Source organism: Schistocerca cancellata, chromosome 4, assembly GCF_023864275.1.
Source record: "Schistocerca cancellata isolate TAMUIC-IGC-003103 chromosome 4, iqSchCanc2.1, whole genome shotgun sequence".
NCBI lineage: Eukaryota > Metazoa > Arthropoda > Insecta > Orthoptera > Acrididae > Schistocerca > Schistocerca cancellata.
This window is the reverse complement of record NC_064629.1, coordinates 274127996-274152047: the sequence shown is the minus strand read 5'-3', so window position 1 is coordinate 274152047 and position 24052 is coordinate 274127996. Positions and strand designations below refer to the sequence as shown.

General features: G+C 41.1%; 1 protein-coding gene across 1 annotated transcript in view; it reads right to left on the bottom strand.

The window, feature by feature from the left end:
• The window catches only part of LOC126183547 (DNA damage-regulated autophagy modulator protein 2), an 82390-nt gene that overhangs the window by 11581 nt on the left and 46757 nt on the right, over positions 1-24052 (bottom strand). Inside the window, exon 6 of the mRNA XM_049925620.1 lies at positions 10529-10677. Within this exon, the coding sequence (XP_049781577.1) occupies positions 10529-10677 (149 nt within the window). The remainder of the gene's footprint in view (positions 1-10528; positions 10678-24052) is intronic.

Sequence of the window (24052 nt, the reverse complement as noted above, 5' to 3'; positions counted from 1 at the left end):
ATTGATCCATAGCGATGAGATCCTCTGGGATGTGGAACATGTCAGAAAACAAGAATACACAATAAATATTTACAAAATAAAAACAGATATGCTGATATATCTTCCACTGATCCCAAAAGAAATTACCCTTATGGATGTAGAATGGGGGGGGGGGGGGAAGAGAAAGCTTAAGCATATTTACATTTAAAAGTATGTAAAACTTGTCACCAAATGTTAAATGTTCAATACACTTAGGTACATACTGTAATTCTTAGGTTGGTTGGTTGTTTCGGGGAAGGAGACCAGACAGCGAGGTCATCGGTCTCATCGGATTAGGGATGGACGGGGAAGGAAGCCGGCCGTGCCCTTTGAAATGAACCATCCCGGCATTTGCCTGGAGCGATTTTAGGGAAATCACGGAAAACCTAAATCAGGATGGCCGGACGCGGGATTGAACCGTCGTCCTCCCGAATGCGAGTAATTCTTAGGCTATTGTAGCCACACATCATTAAAAAATAAACAAACAAACAAATAAATAATAAAATAAAATTACAGCACTTATTTACAATGATCACATTACTGCACAAAATTAATTTACACAGAAGTCAGACTGTACACAATATTCACATTATGTGATATTAATAACAACATACACACATCAATCAGTTCTGCTAAGAAATTCATCAATCAGTAGGAGGGGTTGGCCCCAAATAAAATCCTTTAGACTCTTCTCAAACTGAACTTTATTATTAGTCAAGCTTTTTAGGATGCTGGCATATTATTGAAAGTGTGTATTGCTGAACAGTGGACACCTTTCTGAACCAAAGTAAGTTATTTTAAATCTTTGTGAAGAGAATCATTTCCCTTAGTACTACTTAACATGCTATCATTTTAATTGCCTGCAGCAGGTTCTTACTGTAACTCACTACAAAACAGCTGATCTGTCACTATTATCCAAAATGATTATTTATTTGTATGATGTTAAGAGTACATTCGGATATACACCATAATACTGACTCATTCTGCAGGACTTAACCTGTATCTCAGCAGCTAGCACTACTGCATACAAGCAAGATTAATACCACAATGGACACAGCAAACATTTGAGTTTACTCATCAACAAAGAAATTCTGCATAATAGCAGTCAATGATTTAACCACACCAACAGGCAGAGAAAATGAACAAATGATTGGCTCACCCCATTATGTGAGACCGCCACTGTTCAGGTTTCTACGAGTTCTCCGTGGTATAAATAAATGATTATGAAAATTGCAACATCCTGAAAGACTGACATTAAAGAAATTCAAATTCTGAATATGTAAAGCATAGTGTACCAAAGTGATTATTGTAAGAATGCAGAATCTAGCAGTCCCAACACTGAATAAAACTTTCTCGGGTTTCCAGTCATGTTGAGTTGTTAAAATGCCACGAGCTTTTAAATAGCCCATCAGCAGTCATTCCAAAGGACAATGGCCAGAGTGTGCCTGGTGGAAAGCTTGTAGCATTTGAAGCAGTTGACATGGCTCGAAAGCTAAGAATGTTTTGTTCAATAGGTGGTTAAGATTGCAGGTAAATTATATTATGTCTAGTGTTGCATAAGTTGCAACTGAGCTAATCAGCTGTATTATTATAAAATTTGTTGGCCAAATCGATCAACTGAGTCATTCTACGTTCAATTTTTCTTTGTAGGTTGTTCTGTTTGGTTCATGCTATCCACCCTATACCATTTCACTCTTTCCAATCATAATTTTTTCAATTAATCTAAAATCTCTGTAGCCCTTTTACATGTCATTTCTACTGAATATTAATTTGATCTTTATTTTCTAAATGTGTTATCTGGAGTCCAGCTGCTTCAAGATCTTGCTGAATTTCTTTTCTTCTTCATTATACTGGCGATTGAGTGACTTTCTTGATAGACAGTTTCTTTGGGGAGGATTCTTCAGACTCCTTTGTCCTGATATTTTTTATTTATGCAAGTTCTGATGATTCTTTATTCATTTTTAATTTGGAATACAGTTCTGCAAGCGTAAGTGGCTTCCATGAGGGTTAAAGTTGGACATTAGTGTCTATTGACAAGTATTTCTCATTATGCATCGACAAGAGAATATCCAGGATGGAATGTGACAATATTATAAGAAGGATAGTTGCTACTCAACATATAGCAGAGATGCTGAGTCACAGATAGGCGCAACGAAAAGGCTGTCAGAAAGTATGCTTACAGTCAACAAGGCCTTCGGCGAAAATAGACGACACACACACATGAGAGCACACACGGAAATGCAACTCACTCTCATGTGACCATGAAGGCTTTGTTGACTGGAAGCTCACATGCTGACAGTCTTCTTCTTGTGCCTATCTACAAATCAGCCGCTCCGCTATATGGTGAGTAGCAACTATCCTTTTCATAATATTGTATACATCAACAAGGTTAGAAATTGAGACTTTTTCATGTTGTTGGTTCTATTTATCCAAGTTTCTTTCTCAATTACACCATGTTCAAGGATTTCTCCAAGATATTTAAACTACAGAACTATGATAATTTTTTGATTGTATATGAAAACTTTACTTACAGACGGGGGGGGCTTTCTCAGAGGATAGCAGTAATTGAAATCCTATTTTTAACACGATTTCTTTTTTGGAGATTGGTTATCTGGGCACAAACTTTGTCCATTTCAGGAGCTAAGAGAGCTAAATAATCCACAACCCCCAGGCAGTTTTTCCCTGTTGGAGAGTTTTGCTACAATTTTGATTTTAGGTGGGTTTTCCTTTTGCCAAGTCTTCTTATGTAATCCAGGGCTCCATTGAAAATCAGTGATGCTAATCCCTCATCTTGCCTATGACTGGTTTTACTGTGAATGCTTTTGAAATTTCTTCCCTGAACTTTATCTTGGAATTTGTGTTGATTAATGTTGGTTGATGAATACCACATGACCCGAGGATTTTGAAAAGTGTAGATCTATTGATATTTATCATATGCTTTTTTGGTGTCTATGAATGAATTGAACAGCTGTTTAATCCTGTACGTGTAATATTCTATTATTAGTTCTGGCTGAGAATTTGATCTGGGCAGCTCCTGTATGGGTAAAGTCCTCCTTGGTCTTTCCAAAGTTTTAGTTACATAGTGTGTGTTGTGTGTGTGTTTTAAGTTTACGTGCGCTAAACAGCGTGGTCATCAGCGCCCAAACGCATAAAAACAGGAACACATGCAGTGAAGGGACTAAGACAAACAGCGAACAAGGAGAACGGCTAAAAGACACAGACCTGACGCAGTTCCAAATCCTCACATACAGAGGCAAAACAAGAGGAGAAGGAACACACTAAAATGGAAAGGAAACACAAGGAAAAGATAACAGAAACCGAAGGGAAACAAGGAGGTAATCGTGACTGGCTGACCTCTTACCTAAAACCTGGGTGAGCCAGTCACCCAGCAGCACATTATAACCCTCTCCCTAAAATCCGAGGCAACAAATTGGACAGGACACAAAACCGTAAGACCTTAACTACAGTCGTTGCGTCATCTTGTAAAATACAGGGCAAATCCGGTGGCAAAGAAACCACCGCCCTCTGGTCAGAGAACAAAAGACATTCAAGTATAATGTGGCGGACAGTAATCTGGACGCCACAAGAACTGCAGATTGGGGGGTCCTCCTGCCGGAGTAAAAAACCATGCGTTAAGGGACTGTGCCCGATGCGGAGGCGAGTGAGAACCTCATCCCGCCTGCATGACTGGTAGGACGTACGCCATGGCTGCATGGTAGCCTTGACCAGACGCAGCTTATTTTCACTGACTGCCAGCCACTCCTCTTCCCACTGACGCATAACGCGAAAACGCAGGAGGGAGGTAACAGCATGGAGGGGGACGGCACATTCAACAACGTGAGGGAGGGAACATGCATCTTTGGCAGCCACATCCGCCAGTTCGTTTCCCCTAATACCGACGTGCCCCGGCACCCAGTAGAAGGAAACCTCCTTCCCTTGCCGTTGCAGGTGGAGGAGGGCATCATGAATGTTCTGGATGACCGTATCCGCTGGGTACAAGTGTTGCATGGTCTGAAGGGCACTCAGGGAGTCAGAACAGATGAGGAACTTAAGACTGGGAACACACCTCATCTGCTCCAATGCCCGCAAGATCGCAAACAATTCGGCATCAAAGATGGTAAACGCCGCAGGAAGCCGTAACTTGACGACTCGATCAGGGAAAACAACAGCACAACCAACAGAGTCCCCCAGTTTAGAGCCATCCGTAAATACTGGTACATGGTCGGGATGCTGGTTTAAAATATCAGAAAATAAGGAGGTAAAAACAAACGCAGGAGTGCAGCTCCTCTGGTACTCCGACAAGTCTAAAAGGACGCTGGGCCTCCGGAGCAACCAGGGAGGCAGGCGAGTAAAACCTTGTCGTTGGGGGGCCACACGCTCCACACCAAGGGACTCAAGCAAATGCTTGGCACGAATCCCAAATGGTCTCGTTGCCCTGGGACGACTGGAAAAGAGACGTTCCATAGGCGGTCGGGCAACGGTAGGGTACGCAGGGGAGGTAGGACAGGCAAGGAATTGACACACCCGTCGCACCATGAGGAGTTTCCGCCGGATGGCGAGCGGCGGTTCCCCTGCCTCAGCACACAGGCTGGGGATGAGACTGGTACGGAAGGCACCAGTGGCCAGCCTGATAACCTCATGGTGTACTGCATCAAGAATCTTCAGATACGAAGGCCTTGCTGAGCCATACATGGTGCAACTAAAGTCAAGACGCGATCGGACGAAAGCCCTATAGAACTGCAGCAGACGCGCCCGATCTGCTCCCCAGGACCGATGGCTCAGACACTTCAAAATATTCAGTGCCTTCAGGGCCCGCACCTTGAAGTCTTTAAGGTGAGGCAACCACGACAACTTGGAATCAAAAGTGAGGCCCAGGAACCGCACAGTGTCGCTAAAAGGAAGAATGGTGTTCCTCAGACGCAATTCAGGGGAGGTAAAAAGACGTCGAGAACGATTAAAATGAACACACACACATTTGTCTGCAGAAAAGGTAAAACCCGTCTGCGCAGTCCATGCCTCTAATCGCTGTATCATAAGCTGCAACTGCCGACTAGCAGTGACAAGACTGGAGGAAGAACAGAAAACAGCAAAATCGTCCACAAACAAGGAGCATTGGACAGGACTCCGGATAGTGGACGTGATACTGTTAATGGCGACGGCAAAGAGGGTGACACTTAAAACGCTTCCCTGAGGAACACCATTCTCCTGCACATACAAATCAGATAGCACATTACCAACCCTATAACGAAAGAGGCGGTGGGAAAGAAAGGACTGAATGAAGATGGGGAGACGGCCACGAAAGCCCCACTCATGGAGTTGATTGAGGATATGGCGGCGCCACGTAGTGTCATACGCCTTATGAATGTCAAAGAAGACACCAAGACAATGCTGGTTACGTAGGAAGGCCTGCTGGATGGCCGCCTCCAGCAGGTCAAGTTGTCTACAGTCGAACGACATCTCCGAAAGCCACACTGAGAGGGGCTAAGGAGCTGCCTGGTCTCGAGCAGCCAAACCAGGCGATGGTTGACCATGCGTTCCAACGTCTTCCCAACACAGCTCGTCAAAGCAATACTTCGATAACTGCTGGGATGCGTGGTCCTTCCCCGGTTTGAGGAGAGGAATCAAAATCGCCTCCCTCCACGAGTCAGGGTATGTGCCGGATAACCATATCATATTAAAACAATGCAGGACAACTTCCTTGGATGGCAGCAACAAGTGCTGCAGCATGCTGTACCGGATTTGATCATGACCAGGCGCAGTATCATGAGCCACAGACAGCGCCGAATCCAGTTCCCACATTGTGAAGGGGCAGTTGTAGGGTTCAGAATTTGGAGACCGGAAGCCCAAGTGACCCCTCTCGATGGCAGTTCGGTAGCGGCAGAAATCTGGATCACAATTAATAGTGGCGGTAGATTCCGCAAAATGCATGGCCAGTGTCGGGGCAATGTCTCTCGGCGCTGTGAGGAGACATCCCTGATGCAGCAATGCCGTGACAGGTAGTTGGCTGCGTTTCCCGGAAAGCCTCCTGATGGCTTCCCATACTTTCGTAGAATTAGTGGAGCGGGAGATGGAGTTCAAGAACAATTGCCATGACCGTCGTTTGCTGTCTTTAATCACTCGCCGCGCTTTGGCCCTTGCCACCCGAAAGGCCGCATGATTGTCAGCTGAGGGACGGCACTTGAAGCAGCGCAGAGCTGCACGGCGGGCTCGGATGGCGGAGCGACACTCAGTGGTCCACCAGGGGACAGGACGCCTCTTGGGATTACCGGATGACCGTGGAATGGACAATTCAGCAGCATGGGAGATCACGGCTGTAACATGGTCTACCCATTCGTGGACGCTGGCACGGTGTTCCAAAACAGCCAGTTGGCTGAAAAGTGTCCAGTCAGCTCTGCAGAGGTGCCACCGAGGCGGCACTGATAATGCCACAGCCTCATCCAGGAGGCGAATCCAAAGGGGGAAGTGGTCACTAGAATGGAGGTCAGCAACAACCTCCCGCAGAGCAGAATCCGCGAGCGCTGGAGAGCAAAAGGAAAGGTCAATAGCCGATGACGACCCGGAAGCAGTACAGAAATGAGTGGGAGCACCAGAGTTGAGGATGCACAGTTCTTCAGACATCATGAGGCTTTCCAGAATGCGACCCCTGGGGCAAGTAGTCGGAGAGCCCCATAAGACATTATGAGCATTGAAGTCCCCCAGCAGAAGAAATGGGCGGGGGAGTTGGCTAATAAGGTCTGTGAGAGCCTCAGTCTATCACATCCTGAGGTGGTAAGTAGACTGAACAGACTGTGAGCCTCTGACCCACAAGAAGGTCAACTGCAACTGCTTGCAAGTCTGTAACGAGAGGGAGCTCAGATGAGGGGTGCATGTCTCGGACAAAAACCGCAACACCACCCTTTGCCCTTTGCCCCGTCAGATCATCTTTCCCATATACGGTATAGCCCCGTAAAGAAGGAGCATCAGTGGCCCGAAAATGTGTCTCTTGGAGACATAAGCACAAAGGGCACTCTCGTACAAGGAGTTGTAATTCGGCCACATGCATCCTGAACCCATTCAGGTTCCACTGTAATATGGGAGCCAGTGATTAGGGTGGCTGAACTTTCACCCTTCCTCTGTGCTTCGGAGGAGAGCCCGTACCCGCCGGAGATTTATTCCTGGGGCGAGAAGATCGCCCCCGGTCGACATCAATGTCCATCAGCTCCGATGACGACCCACGGGAGATGTCAGACAGTACGATGGCCTCGTCATCGGACCGACCCCGACTAGTCTCCTCAGGTGGCAAAACCTTCACCTTCGGCGTCTTTGTCTTGGAGGGCTTAGAATGCAGAGCCTTGTCTACAGGAGGAGCTTTACTCGCCGGGGCAGAAGGCGCCATAGGGGGAGAGGCAGGAAGTACCCCAATGTCAGCAACCACAGCCTTGTCCGACGTTGCAGGGAGAGCCGCAGGTTGCAAAACAACCGCAGCAGCACAAGTGCACTGGCAAACGCAGGTATTAGTGCTAACACTAGCAACCTCTGTTTGCGTAGCAACAGTGGCCATTGGTACCGGTTTCGTCAGAGTGGAAGCGAAAGATGTTGTAAACACAGGAGGTTGCATGGCCTTAAAGAGCTTCTTGGCCTCACCATAGGGGATGCGCTTAGATGTTTTAATCTCCTGTATCTTCCGTTCTTCGAGATAGATGGGGCAGACCCGGCTCCAGACAGGGTGACTCCCAGAGCAATTCACGCACTTCACAGGCGATGAACAATCGGCTCCTTCATGGGCAGGCTGACCACATTTACCACAAGTGGCTATCCCATTGCACCCCAACGTAGTATGCCCAAAGCGCTGACATTTAAAACAGCGCATTGGGTTGGGGAAATATGGCCTTACTGGCAAATGTAAGAACCCCGCTTTAACATGCTCTGGGAGTCTCGGGCAACTGAACGTGAGAATAAACGAGTCGGATTTGACTAGGTTCCCATCGACTCGTTTCATAATATGCTGCACGTCAACAATATCGTCATCAGCCCATTCAGATTTTAACTCATCTGTGGGGATATCCACCAAGTCCCTACATGTCACAACACCCTTACTATAGTTCAGAGTGGAGTGGAGCTCGGCCTCGATAGCGTACTCTCCAAGACAGGTTGCTTTCCTAAGAGAAGCGACTTGACGGGAACTAGAAGTCTCAACTAACAGAGTCCCATTGCGAAGTCACTTCACAGATTTAAGTGTTCCTGCAATCCCCTCAAGACCCTTGTGGATGTAAAAGGGAGAAACCCTCTCAAAGCTACCCTCCTTCCGTTTAATAATCAAAAACACATTCTGATTATCAGCATGTGCTCTGTTACGACAGTCTGATAAATCTCGATCAATACCAGGCACTGGAGGACTCGCAGCACGAAGTCGCTTCTTCGATGGGGTGTGTTTTCCTACCAGTGGCCCACCCAAGCCACTGGTAGGGGGAAATGTAGAGGTCGAAGGGTCCATTGCGGTCCCACGAGCAGCTAGGGAACTAAAGGTCCGCTCAGACAGAGCCCCGCGTGCCTGAGTAAGCCTGATACAACTGGGGTGCGGCAGGTGCCCCAGAGGTTGCCCGCTTGTGACTGTTCCACCCCAACAGCCATGCATCTCATAGGCACGGAGCACACCGGAAGATTGAGGGGTTTTTTAGAGAGGTTTATTCCAACCTCGCGATCCGGGCGGTCAAGCCAAGATCCCCATTCCCTGAGACACACAACGTTCCACCGCCGCGCCGCACGGTGGTCGCTGAAGTATGCTCAGAGCTTACGGTGACAGGGGACTGGTGGCGCTTACCAGTCCCCAGCTCAGGAACCCCAGGGTCGCCAAGCCCGTACCCAGCAAATGAATGCTGAGCCCCTGGGGGCAGTTACATAGTGTTTTTGATCTTGTTTATGTTATAGAAGAAAACATTTTGTATTTGCAATTTAGAAGGGTTGCCCCTCTGTAATTATCTGAGTTGGTTTCATCTCCTTTTTCAAATAATGCAGGTATTATTCCTGTGGATCACTACTGTGGAATTTTTTCTGTGATTCACATTTCCACTAGAAGTTGGCAGAAATTTATGATTACAGGTATTTCCCACCCTTTTCTTTATTTCTGCTCAGATTAGATCCTTGCTGCATGTCACGTAACTTTTTAGTTCACTGATTGCAAGTTCTACCTTGTCGATGATTAGGATCAGAGGTTGTTAAAATGGATGTGTCCATATTTACTTTTATTGTTTCCAGTGGGTCTTCACAATTTAATAATTTGTTGAATGTCTCTGGGAGGATCTCTGCATTTTCTTGGTTATATGTTCTTTTATTTTTATGATTTATCAGTTCACATGTAATGTCGCAGGTTCATATTTTTTAAGACATCTGCCAAAAGTTTTATAATAATCTCGCGGCTGCTTTTTCTTGACAGTTTCTTCCATTATTTCTAGGGTCTTTTTATGATACTTACATTTTGTTTTTGTGATGATGTTATAGATGAGTTCTGGTCTCTTAGGCTTGATGGTTTATTGAAGTTTTGAATTGGTTGAAATCTTCATTCCACCAATCATGTTTATTATTGAGATTTATTGGAGATAATTCTTCTACTATTAATTTTAATCTGACGGTTAATTCTTGTCATGTTTTGGTGTTGATAGACTCTTCCTCAGATTTCCTGTAGTAATCTTTCTTTTTTTTATTAATTTGATTTGGTTGAAATTTCTCTTATTTATATTTGGAGGTTTCATCTTTACTGTGCTGGTTAATTTTATTTTGATCTTTACAGTGTAGTGGTTAGACTATGTATCTATTGGCCATAGGACTTTCACACTAAAGAGTTCACAATGAAGAAATTTATCTGTGCAGACATGGTCTAGTTGCAGTTTTCCTTTTCTGAAGTTGGGATGTTTGCAAGTTTTTAATTACTGAGGTTCCCCATTAAAGTATGTTGATTCTGAGATAAGTTTGTGGTTCCTGCAAATTTCAATCACTCATTGAATGTTTTCGTTGGTTCTTTATGAACTCGCCATTTTCCAATGATATCTTGGAATTTTTCATCTTGTCCCAGTTCGTGAATAGAAATTACCAGGTAGAATTTAAATATCTGATAGAGGAATGCTGATTAAGGTTTTGTCTAGGTGATCCCAGAATTTTTGTGTTTCTTCCCTGTCCCTTAGTGTTTCTATTATTCAGTCAATAATTTTGAGATTTATTAGAAATCCATTACGAAATTATTGGCAAGTTTTCATGACCTGCTTTCCTGGTATTCCTTTATAAACAGTATCCTTGTGATTCCATAGGGACTTGATGACAGCTCCTAATTTCTTGAAGGGCCATGATTAGAACTGTGTGTTTGTTCATGATGTTCGCTGCATTATTTTATAAATCACATTTACAAACAACTTATACTGCTGTAAAATAACATGGAATGGGACAATCAAATTGTAGGACATTCAAAATTCTTGTTTTGGACATAAAGTTACACATTTCTCTAAGTTTTAAGCAAGAATACTATAGGAATTAAACTTACCCTTGATTCTAGGCTAATGTTACGGAATTCTCTTGCGAATGACAAGATATATATACAGAAGGCCACTGCAACAACCCATTCAGATGCCGTACTTATCACATGTAGCTGCCAGCCGCCATCATTAGGATACCACTTACGTGGATTGCTTCCTTTAAAAATTAAGAAAGAGATAACTTTTACAAAGATTGAACATACAGTAACCAGCTACTTCTGAATCCTAGCTACTAAAATCTTTCAATCTTCACAATCCACTTTTAAAACCCTCTTTTCTATCCCTACAAGTTTAATAAAACTGTAAAACTAGTGCACTGAAAATTATCTGAAATATCATATTTACTTCTTACTTATTCTATCTCAAATTATCAGAGAAAAATAACGGAATAACTATAAGAAATGCTGAGGGGTTATGTGCCTTCCTCAATAGTGAAAGCAAGGTAGTGAAACATTGGTTCTAATACTGCATTTGCATCAAAGAGCAAAAAGCCACATATCAGGTGGTACAGTGGTTCCCAATAGAATATGAAGAAGGACAAAAAAATTCTGCTTAGTTCAAAGAACTAGGAATTAAATAAGAACAGTGAACAGTGCATTATCCTATGACATGTGACTTTTGCCATTTTTGATGAAATTTTGATTTGATAGATGTTCTCACATTGAGAATACAACTGCATCTGAATCATCTAAACTACACAAAAAAATCTTACGGTGAAAGGAAAAGCAGTTGCCTGCCACTTAAGAACTATAATCCAGCAGTTTAATATGGAGCAATGGTTCTTCCACAATGAAGTTCAAAATATGAAGATTATCGTACCTATCTGTTAATCAACATGACCAATTTTGGTGTCAGATATGACTAATAACAAGTAAGTGCATTTAACTACATGGAAATTGCAAATTAATGTGCACCAAATGGTTAAGGGTCTTGAGGAGGTCTTAGAACATTGATCTACATCGTCATACAATTATGTAAGATCTCCTCAGCACATGTACTCTTTGACTCTTCTTCCAATGGCTGCTTGAAAATAAGCCTAAGCTGTTGAAATAAGTCTTTGATTTCTAGCTAATGCATGATAATTCACTGAAAATTGGGAGTTTAATATATTTTTAAAAATTGGTCATTTCACTGCAGTTTACCAAGTTGAATATTGGCAAACAACAGTCATATTTATGAATACACTTCCAGAATTCATTCTATCTGTGGTATTTACTGCAGTACTTATTTTGCAGGCAATAAAATTTTCTTGGATTTCAGCAGTGTATCATGACTTTCTGTTTCCTCCACTACGTATGAAGTAATTTATAGAACTGTACCTGTAGCAATTTTTAGAACTGTACTCTTCTCACACACAGTGGGTTACAGAACTTAATTTGATACCTAACAGTGCAGTGCTTCAGCATTTTCTCTTGCATGTGAAGTTAATGAGTTTTTGTTCTGATACAAGATAGATGACATGACCTCCTATGGGTTAATGGTATTATGACTTGTGACCCACAACTGAAAGGTAAAAGTGACAATTTTTGTGAATAAGAGTAAATGTAACTGCACTCCAGTTAGGGAATAGCAATGAAAATGTGATAATTCTAGTACATAATAAATATAATTTAAACAATATCTATTGATATGCAAAAAATTTCTTATTGGCATATTAGTACCTACTTATTACTATTCAACATTTATCTTTCTATTGAATTACAAATACACATTAGTATACTGCTATAACTGTAGAAAATGTAGCAAGGTCATCTCATCATACATTTCACAGAAAATGTTTCAAATTCAATTTGGTTTTGAAAGAAAAAATAATGTACAAGACTCAACATAGTAATAAACACAAATCCCAGAGACCTTCAGATACATGTGAAACCTAATGAATATAATTTGAAGAAATTATGCATAAACTTTCCACAGCATACTTAATACTAGAAGAGTATAGGATCCCCAATTTACAAAATTGAATCTGAGAGGGAAAAGGTAAAGAAGACATCTGCAATAGTTAAATATGAGAATATAATGTTCTTTTTCTGGCCTACTACTCCACATTTACTCTCAGAGTCTCCTCCCCCTCAGCTTTCGTTTCTTTTTGTAGGACACCATTTGAAATTAGGTGGAGTGATATCAGATAAGAAATGACAGGTGCTACACAGAATCAGTGAGAAGAGGAATGTGTGGAAAATACTGGCAACAAGAGGGGATAGGATGAGAGGATACGTCTTAAGACTTTGAAGAGTAATGTCTATTGTAATCTCATCATATTTTAGGGCTACAATCAGGTAATAAAGATTGAATGATATTTTCACCACTTGACTGTACATATTTCCTTATTTTATATTACTTTTATGACTTTGATCTTAAGCCATTATCAAGTACAACAATGTTGGATATAATTAGAATGTTAAGTGAAGCCACCATCAAGGTCGACTGAACTGGGTGTTCAAGCATGTAGGTAAGTCCAAAATTATCAAAATGCATGGCACACAGGTAATAAATATATTTTCCAAGCATAAAACTGCCAATGCTGGAGGCAGTGTTATGGGTGGGAGCAGCAGCATCCCAAAGGGATTGAGGCGGGGGGGGGGGGGGGGGGCGGCGTCTGAGATGTTACTCCACTTGCATTAGGTATGGGATATTCTTCATGTTGTATCCACAGCACATTAGGTCTATTATTTGTCGAAGATCCACCATGCACTAAGTCTGAGAATATTGTTCAGGGTAGCTCTATCTGCAGAGAGTCTGGGATAATGTTTGGAGTGGCTCTGTCTGAGCAAGAATTCTGGGATAATGTCTGGTATGGATCCACCCACATATGATTCAGAGTAGCGTACAGAAATAGATCCATCTCCGGTAGGTCCAGCAGCACAACTGTTTGTGCCTCTAGTGGGGGAGAGAATGCGACAACGCCCCCCCCCCCCCCCCCATAAAAGAAAAAAAAAGCTGTGGTGTGTGTCACACATGCGAGGAAACAATTATGTTATGTTATTATGAATGCTGTGGTATTCTCTTCCACTACATGTGAGCTGCACGTCATATGCACAGTATATGGAATAGTAAAATATTTGGAAGCAATGTAAAGTGGTACGATTCTAAAACTGAAAAAAAAGGGGATAAATGCATCATATATTGATGTCAGTACAGATGAAACAAGAATAATTTTGTTGGTGGAGGATGAATGGAGCTCTCTGCCTAACATCGATAGCATACATTCTGTCTACATGACACATACTACAGCTAGGAATTTGTCTAATTTTTAAAATCATTTATCTTGCATTAAACCATTTTTTGATTGTTCTCTTTGGCAGTACTATTTGTGGGAAATTTACTGCTTTCAACACATATAAAACTGAGTGTTTTGGAAGGGAGTGAACATATGTTACAGGCAGATGGTCGAAGACCTGGTCATTGCAGAGTGTGTCCATATCATTTTGGAATGGTGTGGTTCATTAAGTCTCTTTCATAGCTGAATTGTCAGGATTGTGTGATAGTGCTATTGGACAGCCTGTGACTTCCTGTCGCTCATTCCCTGTTTAACATTTTACAATCGCACATTATTATTATTTAAATAAGCAATTATCCTTTTGCTGTAAATTAGTCCAGAGGACTTCAATTTCCCCCATTAGAATGCATTTTGGGTAACACTATGCATTTAGAAAAAATACACATCCACCCTCCCCTGGCCATGGAGTATTCGTGTCACAGCACACACATAAAAGAATGTAACTACATCCACATTTACGGGGTACGACTGAAAGTGTCGTCATCTTGAGCATTGACCCAGATTTTCATTCTTTCTTTTTTTTTGCTACTAATACAAATGATCGACTATACTGGGTTTGACCCGTGTGGCTCTAATGCAAAATATTATCTATCTGTTTACAATTTTAATTATTTAATGAGGACAACAATTACACAACTCATGCTGTTGGATTGTGCTCATATAAAATAATGTACTATAAGACATATACTACTACTACTACTACTACTACTACTACTACTACTACTGAGGGTTCTTAAGTGCTGGACTGTGGACCAAACTCTAGACAGTGCATCTTATATTATCAAAATACATGTCTTAATTCTACTTAAAATGACATCAAAGTCATCCATACATTATGATGACCTCAATGCTAGGATACCATTATTGTATTCTAACATTTGGTTGTCCAGCTTAGGAGTGATATTTCGTATTTTTTACAGACGTCAGGGCTGATACTTACAAATATACACAACTAAATATGTGTTTTTAGTGTTCAGAATAGCACAATGCATGTTGCTTGTCACTGCTGGACCTGAAATTAAACCCCATGGTCCTGGGATACCCATGTTGCAACACACACAAACTGGTGTAATTGAATTGCATATCCAATCACATTTAGAAAGTATGACTAGAAGATCCCATGACTGAACTTGGTTTCACCATGACCTTAATGCAAAGGGTTTGCTACTAGTATGAACAATTAACATCAGTAAAAATAGCATTTGGTGTTGGTGGTCATTGTGATCCTATTGCTATGCTAAGACACATTCCAGTTTTTGTCCTAACATTTACCTTTACTATGACCAACTGACAGGGGAAAAGCCAACATCATCTGGAATAAATACTGCTGACTTGTATGGATGTACATATAAGGGGTGATTAAAAAGTTTCCGTTCAAAGGCTGTACAGTCCAGAATCAGTATGCCAATCAGGCAAAATTAGTGTGAGCACTGAGACAATCATCCCACCACTGTACCTGGTTGAAAATATCCATTTGGTAGAACAGTGTGTCCTGTTGCATGAAGAAGTCCATAACTGCCTGCCACATCCTCGTCTTACAGGAATCGTTGACTCTTAAAGGCCTTTTTTAAGGAACCGAAGGGGTAATAATTGTATGGGGAGAGATCAGGACTATAGGGCGGGTGCTTGACTGTCTTCCAGTGGAGTTTGGGTACCTTCTGCATTATGACATTTGCAATATAGGGACGTGTGTTACTATGAGGCAGCAGCACTCCTTGGTGCACCATTCCACAACGGTGGTTTTCGACAGTCATGCTGCCCCTTACATGTTCTTTACTGTCCAATTGATGTCTACCAGTGTTTGTCCCGCAGCAGTTGCGAAAAGAGTAACAGCTCGTCGGTCCTTTCTGGATGCATTTGGTAATAGCGTCACCATAGTTCATGTTTCTCCATTTACCACACACAAACAAGAAAGACATGGACAACTCACTAATACACTGCCACATGTTGGTGGTTATATAGCCACATTGGAGTTGCACTATGTTGTATATATGCTGCAGCAACACCCTCAAATGGAAACTTTTTGATGGCACTTTTTACAATCCAGGTAATCAGGACTGAGAACTGGCTACAAAACTATGCACCATATGACTATAGTTTTAATTATTTAAATGTAAAGCGATAACATGAGCTATGAAACAGTGATTCTGACAGCTTTACTGTGGACTGTCTATAGGTGGATGACATCTATTCATCATAAGCAAATCAGCATGGGATACAATACCTTCCCAGAGGTGTTTTGCTAGTACAAAGAACATAGAAAATTCTAGTAACAGAAAATTAGAGAATGCAAAGAACAACTGTATATCTCTATAAGGCCTGAAAGTCTTTCTGGCAGAGATATAGAACAAATTAAGCCTTCCTCATACATAATAGAGGCAACTCGTGTTGAGTGGACTTAGACCACTACCTATCAAAATTTTTGTATATGTAGTCCTAAGGTTGTTCTGCAATTTAGTCTACTGAGATTTAATACTAGCTTATATGTTGATCACATGACATGACATCTTTTTACTGTTATGACTTCTAAAATTATTTATTTTAGCTGGATGTGTACATGTTGTGGAAGATTGTAGTTTATTGGATTATTTGGTAATTGCAGGATGCAATACCATACGTCGATACTCTACTTAAAAAAAAAACTGTCAGGACCTATCATGGTTTATAAAACCGTGTGCTGTGTGCCTTTGGTTTTTTAACATGGAAATCAATTACACAAAACAGCAATATTGTCAGCTGTTTCATAGATGAGCTAATGTTGGAATTCATAGTTACTGTGCTGGATGACTGAAATCAACTCTATTTCCATATTACTGGAGTCAGTTACCTCCTACAGAACCACAATGAGGAAAGATGTTTTATTATGCATTCACATCTATGGCTGGCAGAAACGTAGCCTTCCCAGATGTGTTATGGTTCCACCTCACAGCACTAAAGTCAGTAGGGTATTGTAAATAAAAACCTGTGATTACCCATCAAACCTGTACATATTTATTGCATCCATAACAAATTTAGGATTTTTGTGGTATGTTATGAAAATATAGAGGATTTGCTCATCATTCTGAGACCCACACCAGGTTGGACGATTAGATGTGGAATATAATTATCATGCAACCTATCTTAAATGAATGTTCCCTAAATAAATTACCTAGTAGAGTGCTACAAGAAGAAATCATAACATGCAAGGATTACAGGAATTTTAGAAATGGACTGTTGCATTTCCCACCATCTAAGAGCATAAAAAACATAAAAAATAGTAATATCACTTCTACAGCCTTCTCCTCTCAGCTGCATCCAGCTTTGAACTTGATTCCAATATCAGCTGGTTTGTGTTTTGTCATCAGTTACAATGTCATAGATGGGGTGTTGTCGGAGCTCTAATGATATATGAGAACCAGGAAGAAGGATTCGTGGTAAAATCTTAATGTCCAACACTTCACAGCTGATGAGTTTATTGTATTGAGTATACATAGGCGTGTTTTCGCTACTAAATAATGCATTTTTGTTTAACACAGGATATCGATATATTTTTGTTAATAAGACTGTACAGGAAAATCCATCAGCTCACAGATGTGTTCAACAACATACATGAGCCATGCTATAAAAATAAATTTAGAACATTTTAAGGTGGTCTTCATAGTGTGTTCACAGAGACTGCAAGTGCCTCTAAAGTGTCTGGGCCCCTCTATCTGGCATCCGTCTTAAAGAGGTGGTGCGAGTTATCTGGCAAAAGCAGTTGCACATGTTATGAGCCACTGAAAAGAATTCTAGAGCATTAGCTAGATCGACACAAAGGTCAGGGATCATCTCCCCACCCCATCCCCCATGATGAATGACATTGCAATGAGAAATGTATTGCTCTGAGCTACCTGAAGTCTTTGCAGTGGTGGACACAGTGCTTACTTAAGGCATTTATGGGAATCGAGAAGAAATGGCAGTGATTCTACTGTTAGCAGGTATGTGCAATGTGTTTTCCAGCAGTTATTGTGTTTTTTAAACTGAATACCATTAGTGATGTGTCTTTGGAGAATCAACCTGTCAACAGCTCTCTCTAAAAGTTCACATTTTATTGTATAGCGAGAAAGCTGTCATGACCTCTATGAGTTGATGACTTTGTACATAGATATAATTTATTTTTGCTGTACTGTGGCCATGCTTGGTCACATGGTCACATTTTGGGTGATGGGGACATTCTCTCTCTCTCTCTCTCTCTCTCTCAATAAAATATCTCATGTTACATGGTTGTTTATTCTGCCTGAGAGCTCTGGTCTGGCTGGGCTGATCCCTGCTGTTGCTTTTGTTTGCTGATGATCCATTCCCTATGGTGAGCAGAACAAGACATCAACTGCACATAAGCACTAGTTCTGAAAGCTGGACTATGACTGGTCCAGAGAAATAGAAAGGAAGAAGGGGTGTGCCTTCGATTTATCGGTTTATTTCATTTCATCCCCATCAGTGCACAAGTCACCAAAGTGGCGTCAAATCGAAAGACTTGCACCTGGCGAACGGTCTACCAGACAGGAGGCCCTAGTCACATGACATTTACATCTGTTTATTTGCAGTTCAGGCCCACTTCTTCTTCTTCTTCTTCTTCTTCTTCTTCTTTTTTATGCTGCTACTGCAATTTGAATGTAGCAATTTTTATTTTACTGTTATAAGATCCACATTTCAGCCTTAGGCCATTTTCTAGTACAAAAACTTATTTATATATCAAAAGACATCAGACTGATATGAAATACAAATCATTGATGAAAAAGCATATCTGGTCATATAGGCCATATCTGTCATTAGTAAAAGTGATAATCTCTCTGAAATGCCAAAATATATTGCAGACTTTCATTTCTTGACCCCACAGCACAGCTGTTATATGAAACTGCTAACCAGGTATACGCCACACTATTCTGTCTGAACAACAGTGTGGCACATACTTGTTTACTGGTTAGCAGTTTCATATAACAGCTGTGCTGTAGGGTCCAGAAATGAAAGTCTGCAATATATTTCAGAATTTTGGAGATGCTCTCACTTTTACTTATGACAGATCTGGTCCATATGACCAGATATGCTCTTTTCTGAGACAGACTTGTATTTCATACTAGTCTGATGTATTTTGATAGATAAACAAGTTTTTGTACTTGAAAATGGTTTAAGGCAGAAATCTGTGTTTTGTAACAACAAAACAAAAATGATTACAGTCAAGTGGGGGTAGCATTATTCAAAAAATTTAACATGACTGTGGCTCCAGCCAAAATAAAAATTATCAGCATGCCCACTTATTTCCACCGATGTGATGGTACCTATTTTGCCATTATTACCATGGTTGTAAGGCCCCTCACTTGACACATCAGCAGTGTCTTTTGCTCCAGCAACCAGGTCGGAGAAGATTACACCTGAAATAATGGAACCTTCTTAGCTACTACTAGTGCTGTGTTCGCAGCTATACCCCACACATCGGCGTTAGAGAGGAGGACTACCCTGCACCCATCACAATGTCCTTCTGTTGCTTAGATATACCTGCCTCAAATGACCCTCAGTGGTGCCAGATACTGTTCATCTCTCTAGGCTGCTTATTTTGTAGCACTGTGCCAATTCTTATACGCAAAATATGTTTGGTTGGAAGCATCAGAACTTTGGTATGTCAAGATTATTTCCACCAATATGATAAAAGCTAATTTTAACACCTGCATCTACATGATTACTCTGCAATTCTGAATTAAGTGCCTGGAAGAAGGTTCACTGAATCACCTTCAAACTGTTTTTCTAACCTCCCACTCTTGAACAGTGTGTACGAAAAACAAACACTTAAAGCTTTCTATGCGAGCTCTGATTTCTTTTATTTTATTATGACAATCTCCTTTCCCTATGTAATTAGGCAGCAATCAAATATTTTCACACTCTGAGGAGGAAGATGGTGATTGAAATTTCATGAGAAGATCCAGCCACAACAAAAAATGCCTTTGTTTTAATGATTCCCACTTCAATTTGCATATCATATCCACGGGACACACTCCATATTTCATGATAATACAGAACAAGCTGCCCTCCTTTGAACTTTTTCGTTACCTTCCATCACCCCTACCTGATGCGAAACCCACAACAAACAGCAATACACCAGAAGAGGGCAGACAAGCATAGGGTAAACAATCTCTTTACTAAACCTGTCTCATTTTTTAAGTCTTCTGTCACTGAAACGCAGTCTCTGGTTTGTTTTCCCCACAACATTATCCATGTGATTCTTCCAATTTAATTTATTCCTATCAGTAATCTCTAAGTATTTAGTTGAATTTACAGTCTTTAGATTTGTGTGATTTATTGTGTAACCAAAATTTAATATTTTCATTTTAGTACTCATGTGGATGACTTCATACTTTTCATTATTTAGAGTCAACTGGCACTTTTTGCACCATACATTTATTGAGTCAAAATAATTCTGCAATCACATGATGACTTTACAAGTAAGTAAATGACAGCATCACCTGCAAACAATATTAGAGGGCTGCTCAGATGGTCTCCTAAATTGTTTGTGTGGATCAGGAACAGCAGAGTGCATATGCCACTTCATTGAGGAATGACAGATATTACTTCTGTTTTACTCCATAATTTTCTGTCAGTATGAACTGTGGCCTTTCTGACAGGAAATCATGAGAACAGTCACACAGCTGAGATGATACTCCACAGGCACGCAATCTGATTAGAATTTGCTTGTGAGGAATGATGTTGGAAGTCTTTTGAAATCTCAAAATATGGAATCAATACCTTGTCAATAGCACTCATTATTTAATGAGCATAAAAAGCTACTTTGGTCTCACAAGAATGTATTTTCTGAATAGGTGTTGGTTGTTTGTCAATAAATTATTTTCTTCAAGGTAATTCAATGTGTTAGTTTACCCATTTGTTGGAGCCACTAGGGCAATCTAAATTAATATATTAGAGAATATAAACTTCTTTGCCAAGATCGCTAATAATAACCTTTATTCTTGATAACCGGTTTCGGTAATCAGTGTTATCATTTTCACATCTGGAGAACGTTTATAAAGCGTGACTATCTACAAAACAATTGTAATATACATTATCAGGTACAATACAAAAGGAAAAAAAAACCAGAAATACACAGTACCTCAACAGACAGGTTATCACATATTTCTCAAAATAACAGTAAAGGTACTCTTTCTCATGAACTGGCAGGTAAATAATGGGCTAGATGAATGATGCATTGTCACATCAAAATTAAACCTATTACATACAAAGTTATTCACCACACACATCTGTCTTACGTCACTCACAACAGCGAACATTGTTGCAGCCAGGGTGCCACTACAGTAGCAGACAGTGACAGACAGTAAGCCAACTATATATGAATGTTAAGTATGGAGCTATGGCATCAATATACTCCAAACGGGACCTGGTGGATACACAGTCTGGTACAGAGGCCTTGCCTTTATCGAGTGATTTAAGCTGCTTTGCTATAATGAAGATATCTACTTCTAAGTTACTTATGTTGTCAGTAGTTGTTGATTACAATTCTGATGGTTCAAATGGCTCTGAGCACTATGGGACTTAACATCTGAAGTCATCAGTCCCCTAGAACTTAGAACTACTTAAACCTAACTAACCTACAGATATCACACACATCCATGCCTAAGGCAAGATTCGAACCTGCAACCGTAGCAGTCATGCAGTTCCGGACTGTAGCGCCTAGAACCACTCGGCCACCGGGGCCGGCTACAATTCTGAAATATTTACTTTATCTTCTCTGGTGAAGGAACTGGGAAAACTGTGTTAATTAATTCTGCTTTAATGGCACTGTTATGAGTAACATCACCACTGATATTACGCAGTGAAGGTATTGATTGTGTCTTGCTGCTTCTGTACTTTACATACAATCAGAATATCTTTGGGTTTTCTGTCAGATTTCAAGATAGGATATCATCGTGAAAACTATTAAAAGCATCTCACATTGAATTTTGCGCTAAGTTTCAAGCTTCTATAAAACTTTGCCAATCTTGGGGGTTATGTGCTCTTTTAAATTCGGCATACTTTTTATCGTAGCTTCTGCAACAGTGTTTTGACCTATTCTGTGTAACATGGTGGATCAGTACGATCACTTATTAAGTTATTTGGCACATATCTCTAGACTTCTGTCAGTACTATTTCTTTGACTTTAAACCACATCTGGTCTATGCTTACATTGTTGGACTAGAAGGAGTGGAGACTGTATATTCAAAAAGCATCAAGCAAATTTTTATCTGCTTTTTTAAAAATGGATGTATTTTGTGTTTATTTTTGGTGGGTATGAATGTTATAATATTCAGTCTCGCTACAACAATCTTGTGGTCACTAACCCTTTATCTGTCATGATGCTCTCAATTTTCTCAGGATTATTTGTTGCTAAGAGGTCAAGTATGTTTTCGCAACTGTTTACACTGTGAGGGGGCTCCTGAACTAATTGCTCAAAATAATTTTCTGACAACATATGCAGTATGATTTCCAATGACATTTTATGCCTACCACTGATTTTAAACATGTATTTTTGATAAAGTATTGTGGGGAGACTGAAGTCAGCACCAACTGTAATTGTATGAGTAGAGTACCTACCTGGAATGAGACTCAAGTTTTTTTTGAACTGTTCAGCAACTGAGGGAGTTGGTGAAAGGAACAAGTTATTAATTTATTCCAGTTGCCAAGTATAACCTTTACCCATACTAACTCACAGGAACTATCTGCTTCAGTTTCACTACAAGGTACACTAATTCTGACACTGACTAATATTGGAGTTTCCAACTAACAGTAATTCCACCCTCCATGAATGCTTAGACCTTGTGGGCCAAAAGGCTTCTTCTGACCACAGTTAAGTCCTTTGCAAAAATGTAGAGCCAACTTTTGTCTGGTTGTAGCCAGCTTTCCATATCTTTAATGGTCTGAGCTTCAGTACTACCTATTAGTGCTTGGAGCTCTGGTTTGTTTTCCGACACAGCTAGGACAATTTACTATTAAGGTACTGATTGTTGCTAGGTATACCTTACTGTGTTTGCCCAGCACCTTCTCAGACTGACCCCTTTTCTATTGTTTTCCAATACCCCTCTACCCTAATAAACTTCATAGCCCCCTTAACACAGCCCTTGCTACCTGTATAAACAGTTCCTGAGTCTAGTGGACACCTGACCTATTAAATGGAACCCAGAAACTCAGCACTCTATGGTGCAAGTTGAGGAATCTGCAGCCTACATGACTGCAGAACTGGACCTCTGATTCAGAATCTCCACTTTTCTCTGTACCAAAGGACCACAGTCAGTTCTGTCGACTATGCTACAGATGGTGAGTTCCACCTTCATCTTGCAAGCAAGACTAGCCTTCTTTACCACTTCATCCAGCTGCCCAAAACCAGAGAAAATCTCTTCAGGTCCCAAGCAATGCACATGTTTAGTATCTACATTAGCCACCACCTGCAGTTGGCTGCACCCTTTGATCATGGTATTTAGAAGCAGCCTTTCCGCATCTGGAATGACCTTCCCAATATGTACACAGAGTGCACACTGGATTCCTTCTCCTCTTAAGTGGTCATATCCCTAATGGGCCTCATTAGCTGCCTAATATTAGAGTTTCCAACTAACAGTAATTCCACCCTCTGTGAATGCTCAGGCCTTGTGAGCCAAAAGGCTGCTTCTGGAAATCATGTGGTGACCTTGAATAAAAGTCATCTAAGTCTTTTGCTGCCTGCCACACCTCGGAACGACCTCCCACTTGACTACGGGTGAAGGGTCAACCACAGTGCAAATTGGTACCCAGCGCAGCCATAGTAGTGGAGAGATCAGGGGACACATGGGAAGTACTTGGCATACCGCAGATCCTAACACCCCCTCCCCCCCCTCTCCCGCACACAGTGATGTCCACTGGCAACAGCTTCAAGCTGTATGATCAAAGCCAACACTTTTGGAGCTGTGCACGAATGATCACAAACTCAGCTCAGATCTGAACACAGCAATTGCAGTTCATATCCATAAAAAGTCGATGGAAGTACACTCTAGACAGTAGCCACATAGATAATTGAAGATATGTTGCTCCTGTTTGAAGCTCATAAAAATATTCACAAACGAATAGTGTATTCGCCATATCTGTTGCAGGAACACAAGGGATTGTCTCACTAAAGCTTTGCAAGAGCTCATACATCAAGTTATGAAATTTCTGCTAGGTGTTCCCCCCAGGCTAACCTCACTGAGGTGATGGACACATGCAATTTTCCTAGCTGCACAGATAG